The 20,690-nt window shown below is 35.5% G+C and overlaps 1 protein-coding gene across 2 annotated transcripts in view; it reads left to right on the top strand.

The window, feature by feature from the left end:
* BNC2 (basonuclin zinc finger protein 2) overlaps nucleotides 1-20,690 on the top strand; it is a 328,552-nt gene that overhangs the window by 94,057 nt on the left and 213,805 nt on the right. For both annotated transcript variants that reach the window (XM_064736710.1, XM_064736709.1), the window contains exon 2: nucleotides 2,865-3,065. In XM_064736710.1, the coding sequence (XP_064592780.1) occupies nucleotides 2,970-3,065 (96 nt within the window). In that variant the 5' untranslated portion in view covers nucleotides 2,865-2,969. The remainder of the gene's footprint in view (nucleotides 1-2,864; nucleotides 3,066-20,690) is intronic.

The following is a 20,690-nucleotide window of genomic DNA, read 5'->3' as shown; positions in this document are numbered from 1 at the left end:
TTTGCCAAGCAAGATGCAGTAGAGACACTAAATTTAAGGATGACCTGAGCTGGACTGGGACTGACAGACTAAATTTTGTTTCTTCTCTGTCATGTTAGTGGGGATGGGGGGGGGGGGTATATATCTTTTTGAAAACGTTCTGAAGCTGGAATGTAGAAGTCACACATTTGACAATTAAATGATAGTCCTCCTTTGATACAGTGATCCGAATGAGCTTAGATTTCTTGTAAGGTTGTAGCATTCTGGCCAAGATTTCTGCTTGGGAAGACCAGATTTGGATGTATTAGCTAGTCAGCCTAATAACCCTGTACAGACTGTATTGATTTTCTAGGAGAGAGTTTATGAACTAAATAAACTTGGAGTTGGTGTCTTAATAAACTGCTTCTCTCAGTCTGTCACATTTCGTTACTTAGCTCTGCAGTTTAGGGGAAAAAAAGGCTAATTCTGTTACAGATTGTTCACAGCAGGGTCTCCAAATTAGCCCTTTGTTTTGTAATGCCACCTTGCTTGGGCTGGCTTTGAGCACATTTCTCAGTTTTACCCTAATGAGTTGCAACACTGATAATGTGGCTGATGATCTTTCATTGATTTCACTATCACTTGCTTGTCTGGTAATTGATCCGTTGCTGAGCCTCTAGTTAATTATATCGGCTTTGACATGGCCCGGTCCACTGGGAATTTCAAGTCTTGCAGAATAACAGTTTTAATAAAAGAGTCTATTACTGCAGGTGCTTGCCGCTGCACTCCAGTTGATTTTGTGTGTGTTTGTGTGCACGCTCATGCATGCGTGTGTGCATGGATGTGGGTGTGGGGGTGGTTGTTTTATTCTCTGGGAGAGGAGAGGACTGCAGGACAGGAAAACGATGCGGGGGGAGGGGGGGGAGTGGGTAAGAGATGGAGATAAAGACTGTGAGCGAGAGCACACAAGAGATGCAGAACTGAGAGGAGGAAGCTTGCTATTGACAGTGTCCTTAAGCCTCCCACAAATAACAGCCATTAGTGGGAAGGTCAGGAGCTGAGCATGCAGCTTGACTGAGGCACTGAGTGCCACTTCAGAAATGAAGAGGCTGGCAAATTTTAGAGGGAGTTGGAGGGGCTAATAGCTAGCTGTAAAGGTACAGCCACTGTTGGTACAATTGACTCCTAAGTGTCATTTTCCCCTCCCCAGTAGAGAATATTTTTATTGACCACAAGTGGACTTAATATATTTTAAAGCAACAGTTCTTGGGGTTCTTCCTTGTTTCTTCTTGGATATTGAATTTGCTGCTTCTGAGACTTCTTTTTTTTTGTACTTAATGGTGCTGAACTGAAGGAAAGTTTAACAGAAAAGCTTTCAAGAGATGTAGGGTCTAGAGGGGAAGGCACATTTGTGTCAACATAGTGTACATCTTCTCATCTTTTCTCATTGCACACTAATGACACAGAGCTGCCACTGAAGCTCTCCTCTGTTTCTTTTGTTGTTTCAGAGAGTGAGGTTTATTGTTATTCCTGAGTTAAGAAAAAAGCAGTGAGTGGTACATTTGTCCTCCTAAATTTGTAGATTTTATTAGAAGATGAATGTTCCTTATGTGGGAAAGGATACCTTTTTTTTTTGTTTTTTAACTCTGGCCATTTTTTATAAGGTTGCATGAATTTTGTTTTATTTATGAAGTTTTGCAGAGTTATGATTTCTTTTCTGTATATAAAGGATGAAATGGGTAAGAGAAATTTTCAAATAAGATTAAATTTAGAAAGCCTTTGTAATTAAGAGCAGTATTGCAATAGTATTATTTAACTTGATGTATAGTACTGTACCTTAAGTACAGGAGATCTTAAAGGAAAAACAGTGGGGTTTTTGCATTACTTTTTAGCTGTGTGGGACCAGATTCTTTTCTGCTGTGGTTAATTTCTTTGTTCTTTACTATTTGAAAGGTGTATTGTATCTGCTTCAACCAGCTTCTTAAAAAAAAAAAAAAAAACAAAAAACTACTTTTGATCTTTTGGGGGAGGGAAAGGAAAGGCTAGCTTTGTCATTTTTTCCATCCTTTCTTGCTCTCGATTCTGCTTAAGACTCTTAGCAGTGGGCAACAAGAGAGAGGGGTGTAAGAGATGAAATGAGTGTGTGACTTTCTAGTTTTATTTCAAAAGAAGTTGGATCATGTCTTTTTTTCCCTCTTGGGTAAGAGTTTCTTTTGGGATAGAAGCTAACTTCTGCAATTCTTTTCTGACTAGTATTTAGAAAATAATCAAGCCAACTTTTATGTTTTATTTGTAAGTTAAAATTGAATGTATTTAATTGCTTGCTTTCTCGCTTTTTCTTTTTTTTTTCTTTTCTTTTTCTTTGGATTTGCTAATCCTGTGTGGTAGGCAAGTGTCAGCTATAACATGCTGTACATGACAGCATTGTTGAGAAAAAACAGAGAAAGACAGGGAAAGGGCCACAGCCTTTTTTTTCCTCCCAATTCACTCTAATCATTGTGCTACTTAGAGAGAATGTGCGTGTGTGTGTATCTGTGTATCTGTAGACTGAAGGGTTAGTGCAGGATGTCATTTGGTGCCTGACAGAGGAGCAGTGCAGTTGACTCTTTGCTCTGCTATCCAATGACATCCAGTGGCTGAGAGTTTGAAGCTGATGGTTGGGTCTCCTTAGTGCTGCATGCACACCTGACAGGCAGCTGTTAAACTGAGCAAAGGCGAGCTTGGGGAGTCACAATCTATGCATAAATGATAGGGGTCTCTCTGCTGAAGGTGCGAAAGAAGCTCTGACCCTCTCCCCTGAATCCCCCCTTCCCAAATGAAATGCACAGTGCAGCTAGCTTCTTAACTACACTACACTCCTGCTACTCGCTGCCAAGAGGCTCAAAAAATCCACCTTCACTTTTCAGTCAGAAGAGGCAGAAGTGGATGTGAGAGACAGACACACACAGAGACACAGAGAGCGAAAGAGGGCAAGAGACTTGACTTTAAGAGACTCCTGCACTGACAACTCCATGCAGTTCGGAACAAGAACGGCAGCGACCGACTCTGGTTTCATGGGGACATGGCAGAACACTGACACTAACCTCTTATTCAGAATGTCCCAACAGGTACGTTACTTTCGTTTATTTTAAAACATGGAATTTTTGTGCTTTTCTCCTCCCTCCTTTTTCTCTTTCTTTCCACGTTTCATTTTTGTTTCATTCATCACTACATAGTTAGCCTCTGAACTGTCATAACTATGTCATTGGAATGTGCATGGTTACTTCATTTCTTCCCTAAGGGCTCCTTTTTAAAAGAAGAAAAAAATATTAAAGCCTTAAGTAAAAGCAGAGCATTTGTTTTAAAGTTTCCAAATGGAGCTTTGCTCTGAGTAAGATTGTTTTTCTTTCTTTCTTTGCTTTTGTTTTGTTCCAGCATTTTCCCCTTTGCTATCCCCCCGTCCCATAAATAAAAGTATCTGCTATCCCAGGAAAACTCCTTTTTCTTCCTGAGTGCATAAGCCCCCAAAATCAAACTGATACTAAATTTAGGGGGCCCCTCAGAACGGCATAATTGACTTCATGTGGCAGAACACAGTTTTATTCAGGGGGAAGGAGCGACGAGCTGTCCTGCTGGAGCTGCTGCCAGCACGGAGCTGAGGGTCGTTAGAGAAGACAGTTTCAGTGCTCGGGTCTCTCCTCTCCCGCTCCCTCTCCCCGCTTGCTCCCTCTCTCGCTCCCCCTCTCTCTGCGGAGCTGAGCCTTGGCGTCCTCCCCAGAGCTGCTCCTTCACCGGGGGCCGCGTTTAAGGCAGCTTGGTATGCCGGTTCTGACGGGAAAGCGAAAATGTTACTGCAAGGCCAGTTATAACTGATAATTAATCACAGGAGCCAGTGTCTCTGTACCATGCACTTGGTGATACGCGCCTTGTGTGTTACAGTAAATTTTGCACAATTGCTTGGCTCTTCTGGGTGAAGGGGAAGGGAAAAGGGATTAAAAAAAAGGGGGAGAAAAAAAGGAGAGAAAAAAAAAAGAAAAAAGAGAGGGACAAACTTTCAGCTTGGATGGGGCTCAAGCAGGGGAGGGAAGTTCAACCTGGAGGTTTTTAACAGGGTGACTCCCTACCAGGAGATGTTTTGCCCTTCTGAAAACTAGTTTCCAATTATGGTCTGACGCTGATGGAGAATAATTGAAATATTGTGTTAGCCAGAAGAGGAGTTAATACATTTTTGTAGTAATATTTGACTTTCTTTTAATGCTGGATACAAAATTGAATTAATTAATTTACCTGAGAGGCGTTGCACAGTAAGAAAAGAGAGGGAAAGTAAATAGTTTTTTCTAGTTTAAAGGAAGAAAGCATGCCTGAATACTGACCATAAAACAATATTTTAATATTAAAAAAAAACCCTTTAAATCCAAGAAAAACTGCAAAGCAGATAGTTTTTAACCAATAGCGGTTATCTGTGGGTGACCATTTAAGCAGTATAGCTCAGGACAGGATGAAGGCATTTGAATAAGGAATATTTTGATATATCCTGTAGAGGGACCCTGATTACTGCTGATACAGTATGCTGCTATAGAATGTAATCAACATAAGGCAAATAAGCAACTCTGTTCAAATTCCCATTCTTGAAAGTAAGAAAGTTCATTTCCTGGTAGAGATGCACATTTCAAAAACACTGCTTGGCACTAGGAAGTGTGAATTGCTACCGCACTGCTTACAAACATTATCAGCTCTGTGCCTGTCTGTGATACATAACATGTTTGGTTTCACTGATGTTAGGCAATGGCATGGAGAGCAGTTATCCTAATTACCTGCTGTATTCTTTTACCAAGAAGTCGGATTAAGTTTTAGGGGTGGAGGATAGGTTCTTTACATTTCAGCCACAAAAGAGTTAACATAACTAGATCCAGATAACAATCAATTGATAAATGATGATTGAACCACATAGATAGCACTAGATTGCCTGTTTAGTATTAGATCTTTTTCAACAGATTTAGACTGTGTGGTCTTTTAAAAACCAGAAAATGTTCAGCACTGACAAAGAAAGGAAACAAAAGTAAATAGAAGAGCATCACAATGTGTAAGAGGGTAAAATAATTTGAGACAACTAGCTTATTAAACCAGACCAAACATGTATGCACTCAAGCTAGGCTATTTGGTTGCCATTATTCTTTTTAAGTAATATTTTTATGTACTAATTCTTGAGTATTAACTGGATTTTGTACATTATTGAACATGAATGCTCATATATTCCGTGTAGAAAGTGAGAAGTAATGTACTAAGTGACTAAATGTGTGGTGGATGCTGCATCAGTATGAATTGGCATACATACACAGTAGCACTGAAAAGGTGGTAACATCGAACAGATTTATTTCTTAAAAGTCTGCATGTGACACGTTTGTATACTTGTTAATCTCCTGTCACATTTTGTTTGTTTGTTTATCATGTACTAAACAGATCCAGTGCAAATATGCTTTCATCATGCTTTTAAAAGGAGAGTAAATTATTTTGCTAAATGCATTTCTCCCCTCTTTAATGATAGCATTTTTGCCTTAAATTTCTGATTTGTTGGGACTGTTGTAACTTGCTGTCTTGCACATACAGTGTGCAAGTGCAGTTGCAAATTTGTGTCTAACTGCCAGTGTTTCTTTGTAAATCACTAAAATTTTGAATATTGTTTTCTATTATCTATTTTCATTATTTGCTAGTCAATTATTTTCAGTCCATCTTCTGGAAATGTAAGTATTTTTTCACCTTTTCCTATGCTTTGACAAAAATTGTTTTCACGAGTACAAATAACATGAAGTTATGAAATGTGCATAAGTTGCAAGCAAAGTTTGGCATGGTTTGAAAGAACTGTTTAGTGAAACTTTTCCAGCTATACACAGTAATGCTAGGGACATTTGTCTTTAAAATTTCTAAGTCTAATGCTGCTTTTCCACATATTTTTAGAAGCAAACAAACTCTGAGCACCATTACTTTTCCTTGGAACTATAACTTAATCTCAAGCAGGTTTTTAGTGGAAAAATTGAAGCAGAGCAAGAAGATTTATTTAGAATAAAACAAAACCTTTTAATCCCTCCCTCCTCTTACCTCGCAACTCACACTGCATTACTATTTTCATTATATAGGAGTGAATAACTTTCTTCAGAATAAAATCAACTTCATTGTGATATGTGTTTTAGAAAAATTAGGATTGATTGTACAAGTTTGGGCTATTAAAAACAAGTGTGATGGTACTTACTTTTGGACTATTTTCGTTCGCAAATGAAAGCATAAAAAATGGTATGTCCACATTCCTGAGCAAATTTAGATTTTGGTGGGGTGAGAGGGGAAAAGGAATACTATCCTAAATTACCTGTGAGAAGTTTATGACATGGCCACTTGACTGCATTGTTTTGCCTATGTACCTTTTGTCAATGTAAAAGTCTGTGATTTGCTTGAAAGGGGTCATCCCTTCTGTATACAGAAGAATGTCTGATAACCTCAAAGGGCGTAAATCTTAACTTTTAAAAAGGAGTGCTTCTTTGGGTCACTTTGATCAGTGACAGGTCGAGAATGAGCAGAAACCCTTGGCTTCTTTTCCATGCTCGTCTGGTTAGGTCCAGGGCACGCACTGCCCATTCTAGTTCTGGCAAGGAGTTGTTAACAACAGAAAAGAAGGTCTGGGCTTGATTGATTAAAAAAAGAAAAAACAGGCTTTTGTGATTGTCTGCTTTCATAAATGTTTTGTGCATTGGTCAGAATAAGAAATGCCATTTTTCTTCATCCACTTACCTTAAGGGCTGTAATGTTCTGAAATACTTAAAAGTCATTTCAGAAATGACACTGTAAGAGAAATGGCTGTAACCCACAGTGACACAAAATGCCAGAACCATCCACCTTTTTGTTGAGAAAAAAGTATGCTTAATCCATTTCAGATAAAAAGGTAATAGCCTTTCCAGAAGCTATTTTCAACATGAGAGTGAAAAAGCAGTATACAGAATTATAAATGGATCTGTGCATCATTATATTGTAATTTAGGATTCACTCAATGATGTAACAAAATTAACAACATAATTTCATTGTGTAACTGTATCTTATTAAAGAACAACTGTCTGACATTCTCTTACAGTTGCTTTATTTAACTTCATGCAAATATTATTAGTAGTGACATTTCTCTATTGTACATTAGATTCTCTCATTAGCATGATGTGTTAGTTATCACCAGAGAAATCACTTCTAGATAGGTGAGCGAGAAGCCAAGAAAACGAAAAATTAAATCAATGATGTATATTAATATAGACGCATCTGTTCACAAGAGATATGGTACAGTAAATTCGGCTTTTTTTCCTTGCATAAATGCATGCTTATTCCAAGGAAACTAAATAATACTTATAATATTTGGAGTATGCGCTTATATTACTAGAAGTATTAAATTGCAGGCAACGTGCACTGCCTGTTTTGAGCTGTGCTTGTATTCTTGCATCTGATAGTTCCTAGCATTGATGTAGGCATAGGCACATAAACTGTTTATTGAACCTGTATTTAAAAATAGGAGAGTAGTGTAATGTCTAATGGATTGAAGGTGAAAGCTTTTTAAATGTTTCTGGGTTGCTGGTCATAGAGGTTGTATGCAATTTTAACATTTATTAAGTAATTAACTGTTTTACTGTAGCATATAACTACGTACATGTGAAAAGAGTTCAAACTTAATTTGACAACAGGCTGTAATACCATACATTGATTTACTATGAACATTTTGAGAGGAAGATTGGCTTTGGTAAAACGCATTTCATAGCTTAAAGTAGCTAACAATCACCTTTTTAAATAAGAATCAGCAAATATAATAATCTTACAATTTTATATATATATCTCACACCTAAAGAATCTCACATTCTAAAGATTAGCTGAGCCCCGGTGGGGTTTTCTCCTTTTTTATGCTGTTTGTGATTAAGTTCATGTGCTAATATGAATTTAGAAGACTTATCAGTTACATTGTCTTATTTCAGACACTTGCTTTTAATTTTTTTGGGTATTTTGGTAAAGCATGGTTTAAACATGTACTTGTCCTTTTATCAAATAAAAAATATTTGCCTCAAGAATTTCTTGCTGTTTCCAATGTACCTCAGAATAGAAATATTGGGAGATATTGTACCTGACAAAAATGCAGGATGTTTTGTGTAGCATAGACAACTAGACATACAAGTACATGCAATGATGGATACATAGCTATGTGCATGATACATGATCAAAAGTAAAAATCCATTTCAACAGCTTCTCTCACTGTGTTCAGTATTTAAAGGAGAACTAAAATACAGCACATTGTTTCCTATTCTTTTCTATACATGTTAATCTTGAACATATACACATACAGTGTTTGAACATATTTGAGCCATTCTGTATCTGTTGATGATGTGCTAACAATGTCAGGGCTTTGAGATATGTATGCACAAAACTGTAAAATCTGCATGAATCATTGAAACATATTAAATCACATGCTTAAATATATATTGTGCAATAAGTACTAATGTTTAACAATTTAAAATACACAATTTCATATTTTTTAATTTCTATTTTAGTAGTTATTTATTCATGTATAGTTTTATAGGGATTTGATTAATGTAGTGACGGAACAGATTTGGTATAAAACAGCAGCAGAGTCTCCTGCTCTTGTGTCAGGGTTAAGAGCCAAGGCAAATCTTCCCTAACTAATTAGATGCTGAGTAAGGCATCTTAGTGAAGTTGGGGCAAAAGTGAATGGGTCACAGCTGAGGCAAGATTGCAAGGACTGTAGTGATAGTGAAAGCATTTGCATTTGCCAGGTCATTGTGACACTGTGCTGATTGCTAAGGAACACCCTGTTCACTGATACAGAACTGCTGTCATAAAGTAGAATCAGAAACAAAAGCTTTAAAGAGCATTTGCTTCTTACTAGAAATGCTCAAAACCTGTGCTGTGTGTAGCTTCCTTCGCTCAGTTATTTTTCTTGAACAATAGTGCTTGTGCTATTGTAAAAGGATTTGCTTTGTAGACTAATGTTTCTTCACAGTTTAAAAGAATTTCCAAACTTGGGGCTCCTAGTATACCCAGGAGGTGATGAATCATGCTGGCTCAAACAGGAGAAGACTGAAACAGAGAAGAGGGAGAAAGGGAGAATTCCACTGTTACTGTCTCAATCATTTAGTTCAGAAAGAGAACCAGTAATGCAGCTTTTTGCTATGATTCAGAGAGTGTAAAGGCAAAATTTCAGCATCTAGAGAAACTCTAATCAAGGGGTTTATTTTATGCCTGGCTGACCTGTAGAAAAGAGTAAACTTAAAAAGTATTTTTATATAATGAATTTCTGTGTGTTTATGTGCAGTTTTTCAGTGAGTTAAAATGTATTCTGTAGTTTAACATCAGTCTGTGTAACAAATGTCCAAGATAAGAGAGTGTACATCAGCCAATGGACAGGCATCTGTTGCTTTACTCTTCACCCTACTCATTATCGTAATGCCCTAATACCTCCTTTCCTTTATTGAAATATTTGACAACTGTTTTCTAAATTATTTTTGTTCACTGACAGAGAAAACAGTGCCACTTACATGCAATATTTTGTCACAGAAAGGCCGTCTCTTTTGGAGGGTGGGGAGGTGAGCATCTCAGAATTGCTTTGATCAGTGTGAACTTGCCAACAGTGTACCACTGATGCTATTCTGACTCTCTCGGGAAGCCACTGCATCCCCATCCTCTACTGACAATGCGTATCTGTGCACTTGTGCAAAGGAAAGGAGAGTGTCATCTGCCACTTAGAGAACATGGGAGTTTAGAAAAGAAAATGTCATGATTACGATCGTGCTGTTCCCTCTCATGCACCACACAGAACTCAGCAATCTGCTCTTACAAAGTGAATAATAAGCGGTACTTGGAGAAGTTTTATGGAAAGTGAGAAAATTGATTCTGAGCTTGTCATTGAAGTTGAAATGTTCTGTAACTGGCAGGTAAACTTACTGTACTATTTGAGGTGGTGTTTATCTGAAAATGGACCACAAAACAAATACTGCAGTCTGCCTACCTGTGGGATTTGGAATATTTCCCTTATAAAAGAATTTGAGTGACATGGTAAATGCCTGTCTATTTTTTGTGATACCTAGTGCAATTAATGTTGAAAACAGTGCTTTAATTGTTCTTTTCCTCAGTAATTTTTAACAACCCAGGGAACAGCAAGACACACCTAATGAACACAAATTGTTTATTTGTGTTATTTCTTTTCAAACTTTATTTTACCAGAATTCTAGGGAAAGAGATAGATTAGTCTCATCATGTGTATTTTCTCCATGCATTCTTTAATGTATTCTTTAAAGATTGGTGTCTTTAAAATGCAATCTTCTAGCTTTGAAAAGTTTAGTTCTTTTCATCTGAACAATTCAACACTTGGTGTACTAGTAAGAGGAAATCAGAATATAAAGGATCACATCCTCACTGTGACCCAAGCATGTGTTTTCCATTCATGTCATTGAGGGCTCTGTCATGCATCAAGGACAACATATAGTTTGGGTACAGAATCACAGATAGCAGTGTGCTAGCCTTCAGAGCAAGCTCTAAGTGGAGCTCAATTCTACAAACCTTCTGTACATGTGTAACTTTTATGGAGCTAAATGTGCAGGTATTTTGCAAGACAAGATTCTGTGGTGGTAGAGAAGGTTGCTCTTGTGTATTTTAATCTCTTCTATTACTTAGACACCAAGGAAAGGAACAAAATTAAAAAAAAAATAGAGCAATTGCACTTTCTTAAGGAAATCTAAACCTGCTTTCCTGGTTTATTAAAATCCAGAAATTAAACAAGGTTCTCTGTTGAAGTTGGGTCAGGTGTGAGCTTTTAGTCATTATGGGCTTCTGTATGGCTTTATGTCTCTTTTACTGAAAGCTCAGGTTTTTTGTGTGTTACCTTGGAAGCTACCAGTGCAAAATTATGATTGCTCTCTGTTTATCTGTGAACTTTTGCATTTTTCCAACCGGAAATCACAGAATGAAATTTGGGCAGGATAATTCAACATGAAAAAAAATTAGAAAAGAAATGTTTACAGGACTCTTTGCTAACTGAAATTGCAAACTTTTCCAAAGAAAAAATAGCAACAGTAAAGGGTGATTTAATCAATAAGGTAGCATTTTGACAGGAATTATTCTAGTTTACATAAAAATTTGGCTTCCCAAAGTGTTCTTTCTTCTCTGTTTTCTCATTAGAAATATATATGTGTAAAAACAAACCAGAAGATGTTATTGTCAGATCTTTTTATGCAGATTGATTTTCTTTTAGCATATTCATTGCTCTTTGCTTGCACAGAATACAAAACCTTGTGTACTGTACTACAGTTTTATTGCTGCTTTCAGAGGGATGTCTTGTGAGATGTTACAGCTCCTGCGGAAGTACAACGGCAAAATGTCATTTTATGATAGATCATTATTGATACCCTTTATTTATTTATGTCTTTCCTCATTTTTCTTTCCCTGCAGTTTTTCTTCCTCTGTATCTATATCTGAATATGTATTAAAAGAAGACCTCTTCTTGCTAGTAATTGAATAATTAAAGCAATCTTGATTGTAAGGGTCTGTAGGAAGACATAAGGGGCAGAGAGGAGAAGCATCACTTCCAAGGATGGCTTAATGTAAATGCTGACATGGAGAGTTCAGTGTTGTTTTATTTTAGTATGTCTGTATGCAAAAAACATGGTATAAATGTGTGATGTGCTGGATTATCACATGGAAGGTGGTGAAAAGCATTTCAATTTGACCTCTACTTTCTACAATTTCTTAGCCAAGGCATTGCTAATGTTTGAAAAAAAAAAAAACAAACCTCTTTGTATTTTTATTCTCAATATATCAAATATGTTTATTTTACAAAGAAAATATCAAGAAAAATGGGAAAATTAAACTCATGCAATACTTGAATACTATTTTTTTCCACACAGACCTAATAGACAAAAATAAATCAGACTGGACTTCAGTGAGTTATTCAAAAGCAAATTAAGCTGTTCAAATCAAACCTACAAACCTCTATCACTGTGTTCAGACTTAGTTCTTAATTAAAAATGTACCTTTTCTTTCTTGCAGGAATTCTCTGAAAATTTTATGGCAATCTGTAAAGTGCAATTCATAGGAAAACTGTCTCCTTGGAAGTGGTAGCAGCAGTTTTTCTGAGTAGTGGATGTGTTTTCACACTTCGTATCATAACTTTTTTTAGTAGCTGTTTGTTCCCTGAACAGTTTACTTTTTAAAATACATAAATTTGATAAGAACATCTGAAATAGATGTCTTGGGGAGGAGGGAGGTAAAAACTAATGAAGAGTATGCAAGGAAAAAATAATTGCTTCCAGCTGGCTTTATATAATAAAACTACTATTAAAATGAGGAGCTCCATTAGCAAGGCTTTAATTATATATTTTCTTACATTTCTAAATAAACAGTATAGTCTTTAAAAAAATAACACTTAAATGAGTAAAGTGTGACAGCTCTCGCAGTAGCCAGGGAAAAATATTAAGAAGTACCAACTCATGTACCCTGCCTTAATGCCCCACAGCAGTTGACATTGCTGGAATGCCTCCTGCAGCTGGTGGCATATGACTGTCATTTGCAGGCAGGATATACGGAGAGTTTACACAATGGAGGCATTCATGAAAGTGTTCCTCATCTGGGACTCCTGCAAGCTCTCATTTTATTGACCCTGTCAGAATTTAACTGGTAGGCTGTCAAATTATGTGTTGCTTTATCTAATATTAGTTTTTCTTTTAAATTAGAATGCGCAGAAGAAAGGATTGTGGAAAACAGGTATGAAAAGCAAAACCAACTTCTGGGTTACTGTGACTAAAACAGGAAAAACATAACTGTGTAAAAATTCTATCATTTGTTCTGAAAATTGTAGGGGTTCTGTATCTTGCTCATGATTAAATAATGTTGCTTATTTATAGATTTTTTTCAGGATTTGGAGTAGAGTGGGGGTCTTTTACCTTTCAAAGCCTTGGACAGAAATCTGTTTTCTGAATTACTGTTCCTCAAGTGTAACTCAAACATTGGTGTACAAACAGTTTTATGAAACAGCTCATTTTAATTGCTCATGTTCCTAAAGATAGCAGGAAAAGTGCTCTTTTTACAAACTTCTCCAGAAAGAGATTTATTCATATGCTTTTCTGCATCTTCATGCAGAATGGCATAAAGAAATGCCCAGCGAGAGCTACCCATTAACAGTTTTGATTACGTTCTGTAAACAATGTAATAATCTGAAAGTTGATTGATGATTTTAAATATGTTATTTATACCACAGATTGGCTGCTTATTAATTCAGTGGTGTTGAGACATGACCTCTCCAAAGCCATAATTTGCATAAAAAAAATAGAATGTATGCACAGCTTCATTGATATCTGGGAGAGAACTAGTTACAGCAGCAGACAGCACACCAAAACATTGGCTTCATGCAGATGGAGCATACTGCAAAGGAAGTACCTTACACAGTGAGTTACTCATTTTAATAGAGCCTCCTATCCGCTAGTCCATTGTTAATGCAATGTTGAAGTTCAGTTTAGGGCGGGGAGGGGAAGAGAGAGAATGAGTGAATGGTCAGATCAGAAGAAAATATATTTTAACCTGGAGTCTATCAATAACTTCCTTTCTGCTAGGAAAAAAGCCCTCAACTCACCCTATATATATTTTTTTTTCATGTATAGAAATAAGGGACATCTGTCTGTCTGACATGGGATCTCATTATCATACATTTTACTTACAGCATTTTTCTTATAATTGTATTATTCTTTAAAAAAAGTTGGATTTTTACTGTAATAGTGACAGCTGAATAGTAAACACTGTTGTAAATTTGTAAAATGTGTATGACTGGCTGTATTTGTTTCTAGTGTGTAATATCCACTGTATTTGTACTTTGATTTCCTCCTCCTATAAAACAAAATGATTTTGTCACAAAAGACAAAAATCATCTAAATAGATTGTTATTATACTATTTCAAAAGACCTCTTAAAATATTGCTTGGGAATCTACTGAGATGTTGATTTTTCTCTGCAGGGATAAATAAGTAATACAACTGAAACATTTAAATTTAGTTGAAAATGTGGGGGGTTTTAACCTTTAGATACAGCATTCTGAAGACATTGTTTCCCCTAAATATTACAAAAAAAATGTTTGTATAAGCTGCAATATTAAATTAGTGCTTAGATAATTTATTTACAAGATAATTTATTTACAAGAACTTGACAAATGTATAGTGTCTCTCATGAGTGAATTTTCATTCAAAGGAAAATGGTACTTCTCCAGTTTTGGCATTGTAATTATTGTAAAGTGGCATTTTTTGTTTTCTTTTCGTTAAAAATTGAGAAAAAATAAAGCTGGTACACATGCTAATGTATTTTTTTTTTAATGAGGGTAGTTTCATTAGTGGCTTTCCAGTCTGATTGTCTAAGAAGTGATACAAAAGCTGGGGTTCAGAACATGGGTGAGAATATGGAAAATATTCAGACAATCATAAACTTGGGTAGTATTTTTTCAGCATTGTCAGACCCATCTGAAAATTTATTTAAAATAATTTCTATCTATTATCTTGTGGTGAAAACTTCATTGAGTTAGTCACCCTGTCAGTACACAATTATAGGTGAAACCCCAGGTATCTCAAAATTTTCTGCTTATGCAAAGGTTCTCTGTGGAAAACCAATTCTTTACAAACCAGAAGATTGTAATTTTAAGTGCCTAGTCCTTTTCTCGTTGAAATCAATACAAGTATACTTCTATAATCACAGAATTGTTGTGAGGGTTTTGCCCACTGTCCTTCCTCAAGAAAAACATAATTCAGGTCTTGCTTCCTCTGTGATGGATCATGTTAAATATTGAATGAAGAAATAATTGTAGAAGTAAAATTTGGGGAACAAATTAAAGCATTGTACTCTAGTTTCAGATAATATGTTATTTGTAAAAGCATGACCTTTAAAGTCTAGATTCTTCAAAATTTTAATAATACACTTAAAAGAGACTGTGTGGTATATCTAGTTTAAAAAAACAATCCTCTGATAACTCAGTGCTTAATAGCTCTGGTAGTTAATACATTTTAAAAATTTAAAATGCCATTTTAATCTTGCATAAAAATGTATGGTTTCTTAATCTATTTCTTCATTTATTAAATCTTTCAGAATGCAGTGGAAGAAAATTATTTAACTCATAGCATAGACAGCAATAATGTTAAAAAGGAAAACATCACAAACCCCCGAAACAAAACACTCACCCAAATTTAAATATCTTTAGTTGATATTTATGTTACTGTTGCATGAAAGGACTTAGACATAAAATTATGTCTTTCTCCACATGCTTATTTTATTTTACTAATATTTATTGCTTTGTTTTAATGCTGAGGATAAAAAAAATCAGGTGTGAAAATGTTAAAGCAATTCCATCCATAAGCAGTTTTATAAAGAGGAAGTTGAAATTTGGTTTTTTACAAACAAACCCAAATAAATAATGATTCCTATGATTTTTAAATTTATGTTTTTAATAGCTTTTGTAATGATACCAAACTTAAATAAAACTTTTCTAACATGTAAAGTTAATGAAATACCTAAATTTGTAAATGCATAAGTAACACTGTAAAAAGGGGACAGATTTTAAATGATTGTGTGTTTTGTTTTTTTTTTCCTGAGCCTGTCCTTTTTATACCACATCCCTATCCCTTCCAAAATTCAGCAGTGGTCAGGTGTGGCTTTTTTTTTTTTTATTTACTGACTTACATATGCATATTTATACACCTACAAACTGTAAAAAGAAAACTGACTAAATGTGGCTTCAGGGAAAAGAAAGGAGTGGTGGGCGCAGATACCAGCTGGAGCTTGATGCATGTGTTCTCTTCTGTGGCACTGTTTTGTTGTTGATGTGGGAATGTAGCTAAACAGTGGCTACAGATGCTCCACTAAATAAGGATCCACATAAATTCCAGCTGTGAACTCGTGATTCATCCTTCCCTGCACAAAAGATATGTTTCCATATGTCCCATTATGTTCCATATTTGATTTTTATCACACACTGTGTCCCAGTCTGAATCTCGACTGCATGCTTTTTGTGGATTCTGTAACCCTTTCTTTCTTTCTTTCTCCTTTGAATTAATTATAACACACTCTAGTCTATAGTCTTTTGCACTCTGTGCAAAAATCCACATTGCAGTCATACAGTATCATTGTAAATAATTTTTTAACTAATAAAGTATGTAAATAATGTATTCATATAACCACTGTAGCACTGAGACTGGACATATCTAAAAACATTATACTTTCTGCTTGGAAATTTCTCCAGAAGCTAACTCTGCAGTGCTTACAACAATCACAGTCCTAGATAATTCAATCTTAAAAATTGTCTGTATCTTGCTTTATCTACTATAAATGCATTTTTCTTATATTATTTTTAATAATTTCAGGTAGCTAACATGCATAGCCTCTTTATATTTTTTAAGCATGTAATTGATTCATAAGGAATTTCATTTTGAATTATGAGTAATATCAATTGTTAACTGTTTATGCTCTTTGAGACTCACTGAAAAGAATGGCAAAACCATCAGTGGTGCCACAGTACCGAATAAAATATGTAAATTCATAATTTTTTAAAATTATTGCTCTTATTCATGATGTTCTTCAGATTAGAATTCAGGGTATTTTTTCTTCTGCTACCATATTGTAGATATGGAAATTGGCTTCTAGAAATTTAGGTATTCAGGCCCCAAGAGTATAGAAATTCCTGTAGTTTAAAATACTAAAAACAAAGTGAGGGTTTGAAAATGCTAGCTGAATTTCAGTGTTGGCTTTTGGGTCAACTTACTATAACTATATAGTTACAGGAAACATCTTCCCAGAATTCTATTTGGACTGAAATATGTTTGCTGGTCACCTCTATGAGGAACAGTACTGCGAGAGCTTTGCACTAAGTTTTATTTGTGGTAGTCATTGACTACCATGAAACCACTCAAAATGTGAGGCAGAAGTCAGCATTATTTGCTAGTTAGATGTGGTCTAGAAAGTCACTATCTTTGTGAAGATAAAACCTTGCTGTAATTATTAAAGTCATTATTAAAGCACTAAATTCGGTCATTGTTTTTTGCAAGTTGTCGCAGCCAATGCTTTCAGCTCCAGAAAAATTTTAAAATTACATATCTGGAACTGGATGAAATGATCTCCATCTTCTGAAGTGAAGTTACTGTGCAGATGCTACAGCAGTGCTGTAATTTCCATACAATCAATTACAGCACACTTGCTCATATATATAGCTGATATTCTGTTGACTGAAGAAAAGCGTTATGAGAGTACAGTTTTCTGAAACAAGGTGTATCAAAGCAAATACTGATATATGCTGTGAGGAAGCACCATTTAATGGTGTGCAGAATTTGATGTCCAATGCCTTTTTGTTTATTGTGTTTAGGGAAAGATAAGTTCTGTTCATAATTGAAAATCTTGAGGCAAGCCAGGTATCAGCATTATACCAACTCTTATAAAAGGAATGGATAGTTAATTAGTTTGTATTTTAAAATGAATTTGTTTGTGTTAGAGATTTCAATAGGAATGAAAGGGAGAATATCTAAATAAAATGATGAATAAGTGGGGTCTGTTCTCAGCCTCAGTACCTCTGTCTGAGGTACCACTGAGTTGAACCACTGGTCATTGTGAAATTCCAATCAAAATGCAGATAAGTTTAAACATAATAAAGTGTTGCTGTGTTTCCAGAACTGTAAAGAACACTTTAACTGACAAAGAAGCTGGAGACTATCAGTTTATTTTACAGCTAGTTTAGGAATTTCAAATCAAGTGAGTGGTGCTGCTTGTAACAAAGCATCTGCAAAGTGTGTTGTGTGACGTTGATATTCTGTGTTCAAGAAGTTTGATGTCAAGACAGCTGTGACTTACCACTTTTAGCAACCTTCTCAACTGGGAATTAGATAAAATACTTTTAATTTGGGCATGAGGTTGGGTGAGAGTACTGGGACAGGAGTATAATTTCAGATGCTATTAATTTTCATAAAATAACATTTGTGTGCTTTGTCTTGCCAGATACTCTACAATGCTTTTCCTCATTTCACGTGCCAGGCTGTTTTTATATTATCATTTCCTTCTCTGCTGTGTTTATCTTTTCTGAAAATGGTGAATGTAAGCTATTACTGACTGGGTGGGTGGCACACATTTTCACAGTAACTTTTAAAACACAGAGCAAGCATTTTATTTGGGTTTTAAAAACCACTGAGAGAACTTAATGCAGCTGCTTTCATGGCATCAAAGTGAAACATGTAAAAATCTCACTTTCTATTCTAAATAACCTTAGGGCAGTTGAGTCAGATATTTCTGGGTTGACATGTTTTGCACAGGAGTGACAGTGGCATTGAGTATATATAGTAAATTCTAGTGTTCCACTGAATCTCTTCACTCTTTCATGAGCTTCACAGGGTACTCATCCTTAACAAAATGTCAAGTTAAAACATGTCACTTTGCCATAGTTGAAATTACTTACTTGTTTTTAATCAAAAAGCAACTCTTAATGGGCTGTTTTACTGTAGGCAGTAAGGAAAGGAGCTTTTCAGTTTAGCAGCAAGTAGTTCCTCTGACCCATTATTTGCTGTCATTTCTACTTCTCGTCCAGCAATGTGAAGGAGGTTACATGATTAAAATCTGAGCATGCTGAATCAAGATGCTGGTGCTGCATATCCTACACCAGATAGGATTAATGTTTTCAGGGAATGCTAAGGCTGTTTTAATGCATGTCTTTCTATGCTATTTAGGAGTAGTCCTGAGTTTCCTAGGAACTTTACAGTATCTGTGATATCTGTTGACAGAAGATACTGCTGATAGTAAAGGTGATTTGTGGTATAGTGCCTCTTTGATTTTAGTTTTCCCAATCTCAGGATGAATTTAAGATGAGAGGTGCCATGTATTCAACATAATCCTTGGATCATATCCTGTGAAGTGGAAGGCTTTCTTAACCTGTGTTAGTCACATGCTCAGGCTGCACAGGTTCAATGAATTTAGTTCATATTCTTTTTAAGACTGAAATGGCTCTTCAGTTTCTAGGCTAGCTAATAATCCTCCTCTTAACTATGCTGTACATATCACAGATGGTGCTTGACAGACTAGTCAGTGTCTCAAAGGTCACCACAACACTATTAGCTAGATCACTATGCCCTTTGTTTCTTGAGGATGCTTCTGCTACAGTACTTGTTTCTTGAAAAAATTATAGGAGTAAACTTTGGGGTTTGTTCTAAAGAGAAACCTTAACCACTTCTCTCCTCACCAAGTGCTTCAAATGTGGAATTGTTTGTTGTCAGTGAGGTCATCTGAAGTTTAGCATTCTGCTAATCCAGGTATGGTCGGTGGTCTAGTCCTGTTCTTTGCCATTCTTTTGTGGGAAGATGTAACACTGAGAATGACTGATATTTTATTTTTTTATCATAGTTGCCTTTTAGAGCTTTAATTGTGTTTCGAGGGCTTATTACAGCAGCTGACAAAGAGGAACATTTAAAGCCTTCTAGAAATTTTGGTGTCCAAAGCTGTTTGTGTTCATTCAGTGTAGTTTGAAAACACTGAAATGTTTAAAGGATGTTTTCAAAGCAAATAGGAAAAAGTGGGGCTTAAACGCCATTGTTGTTGCTTTATTGAAATATTTACAACCATAGCCATAAAAATCAGCACACCTTTGTCATAGGTGCAGAAACACACAGTGAAAAATCTCATTTCTGTTTTGGATAATGCATATTTATGAATGTATTTTACAGCAAAAAAATATATTTCTTCTACTTTGTAAGTAAAAGTTTGCAGTTGTGTGTTATATTATTGAGGTAATATGACTTTTCTAGACCAGGCTCAGATTCGGAGAGATAACTTGCAAATTCCAAAGCTACGTTTTTTTGATCTGAGATAAAGGCACTTCCTGAGGCAAGTTCATCTATACTGTTAATATAACTCTTACAATTTTTTTGCTTAAACTGATTGTGCAATGTGAGGCTTAATTTTAAAGTTTTCATAGTATATGACTCACATGTTGCTTTTTGTGTTGCATTTAAGAAGTCAAGTGAAAGTATGGTCTCATAGAATTGTCTCCTTGAAAAATTTTGTAATCATTTGTGCATTTTCAGTAATACATGTTCAAGTATTTATATGCTTTGGTTTTTTTGGTGGGCACTTTAATTTATTTTGAATGTCTTGTTTCTGCAGTCTCCTTTTTTCCTAGTTTATTACCTTTGATACCAGCTGAAACTCCATTTTTTATACATTGTTTTAATTTGTTTTGTTTTTATGTTAGCATTATGCAGTATACATTTGTCTGTCAGTCAACAAATACTCAGGAAGGACTTGAGCTCTTTATGGGATTTCTATTGGTTTCCAGATAGTTAAACCATTATTAGAATTTAAAATTATTTTGCGAAGTGAGGAGTACCATCCTGGATGAAAGAAATTTCCCATATACTAAAAATGAATTGAATACAATGGGTGTCATTTCCAAACAGAAACACAAATATTCTTTTGTAGTACATGATCTTTGTCATACAGGGAAGCATGCTGTAGAAATGATTTTTTTATTTACATGAAATATACATTAAAAAATGCAAATTCACTTAGCAAGCAACTCTGTAAATATTTTTAAACTACTTTTCCAATGTAGGAAATTTCCATTTTAATTAGATTGCTACAGGTTAATAGAGGGATGTGAGAGATGCTGGAAGTTAATTTGTATCCAGGCAAACTCAGCTAATTTCTTATATCTTTATACTGCTGCAT

The sequence above is a fragment of the Zonotrichia leucophrys genome, chromosome Z (assembly GCF_028769735.1).
Source record: "Zonotrichia leucophrys gambelii isolate GWCS_2022_RI chromosome Z, RI_Zleu_2.0, whole genome shotgun sequence".
Lineage (NCBI taxonomy): Eukaryota > Metazoa > Chordata > Aves > Passeriformes > Passerellidae > Zonotrichia > Zonotrichia leucophrys.
The sequence above is the reverse complement of the archived record's forward strand: the minus strand, read 5'-3'. Positions and strand labels throughout refer to the sequence as shown.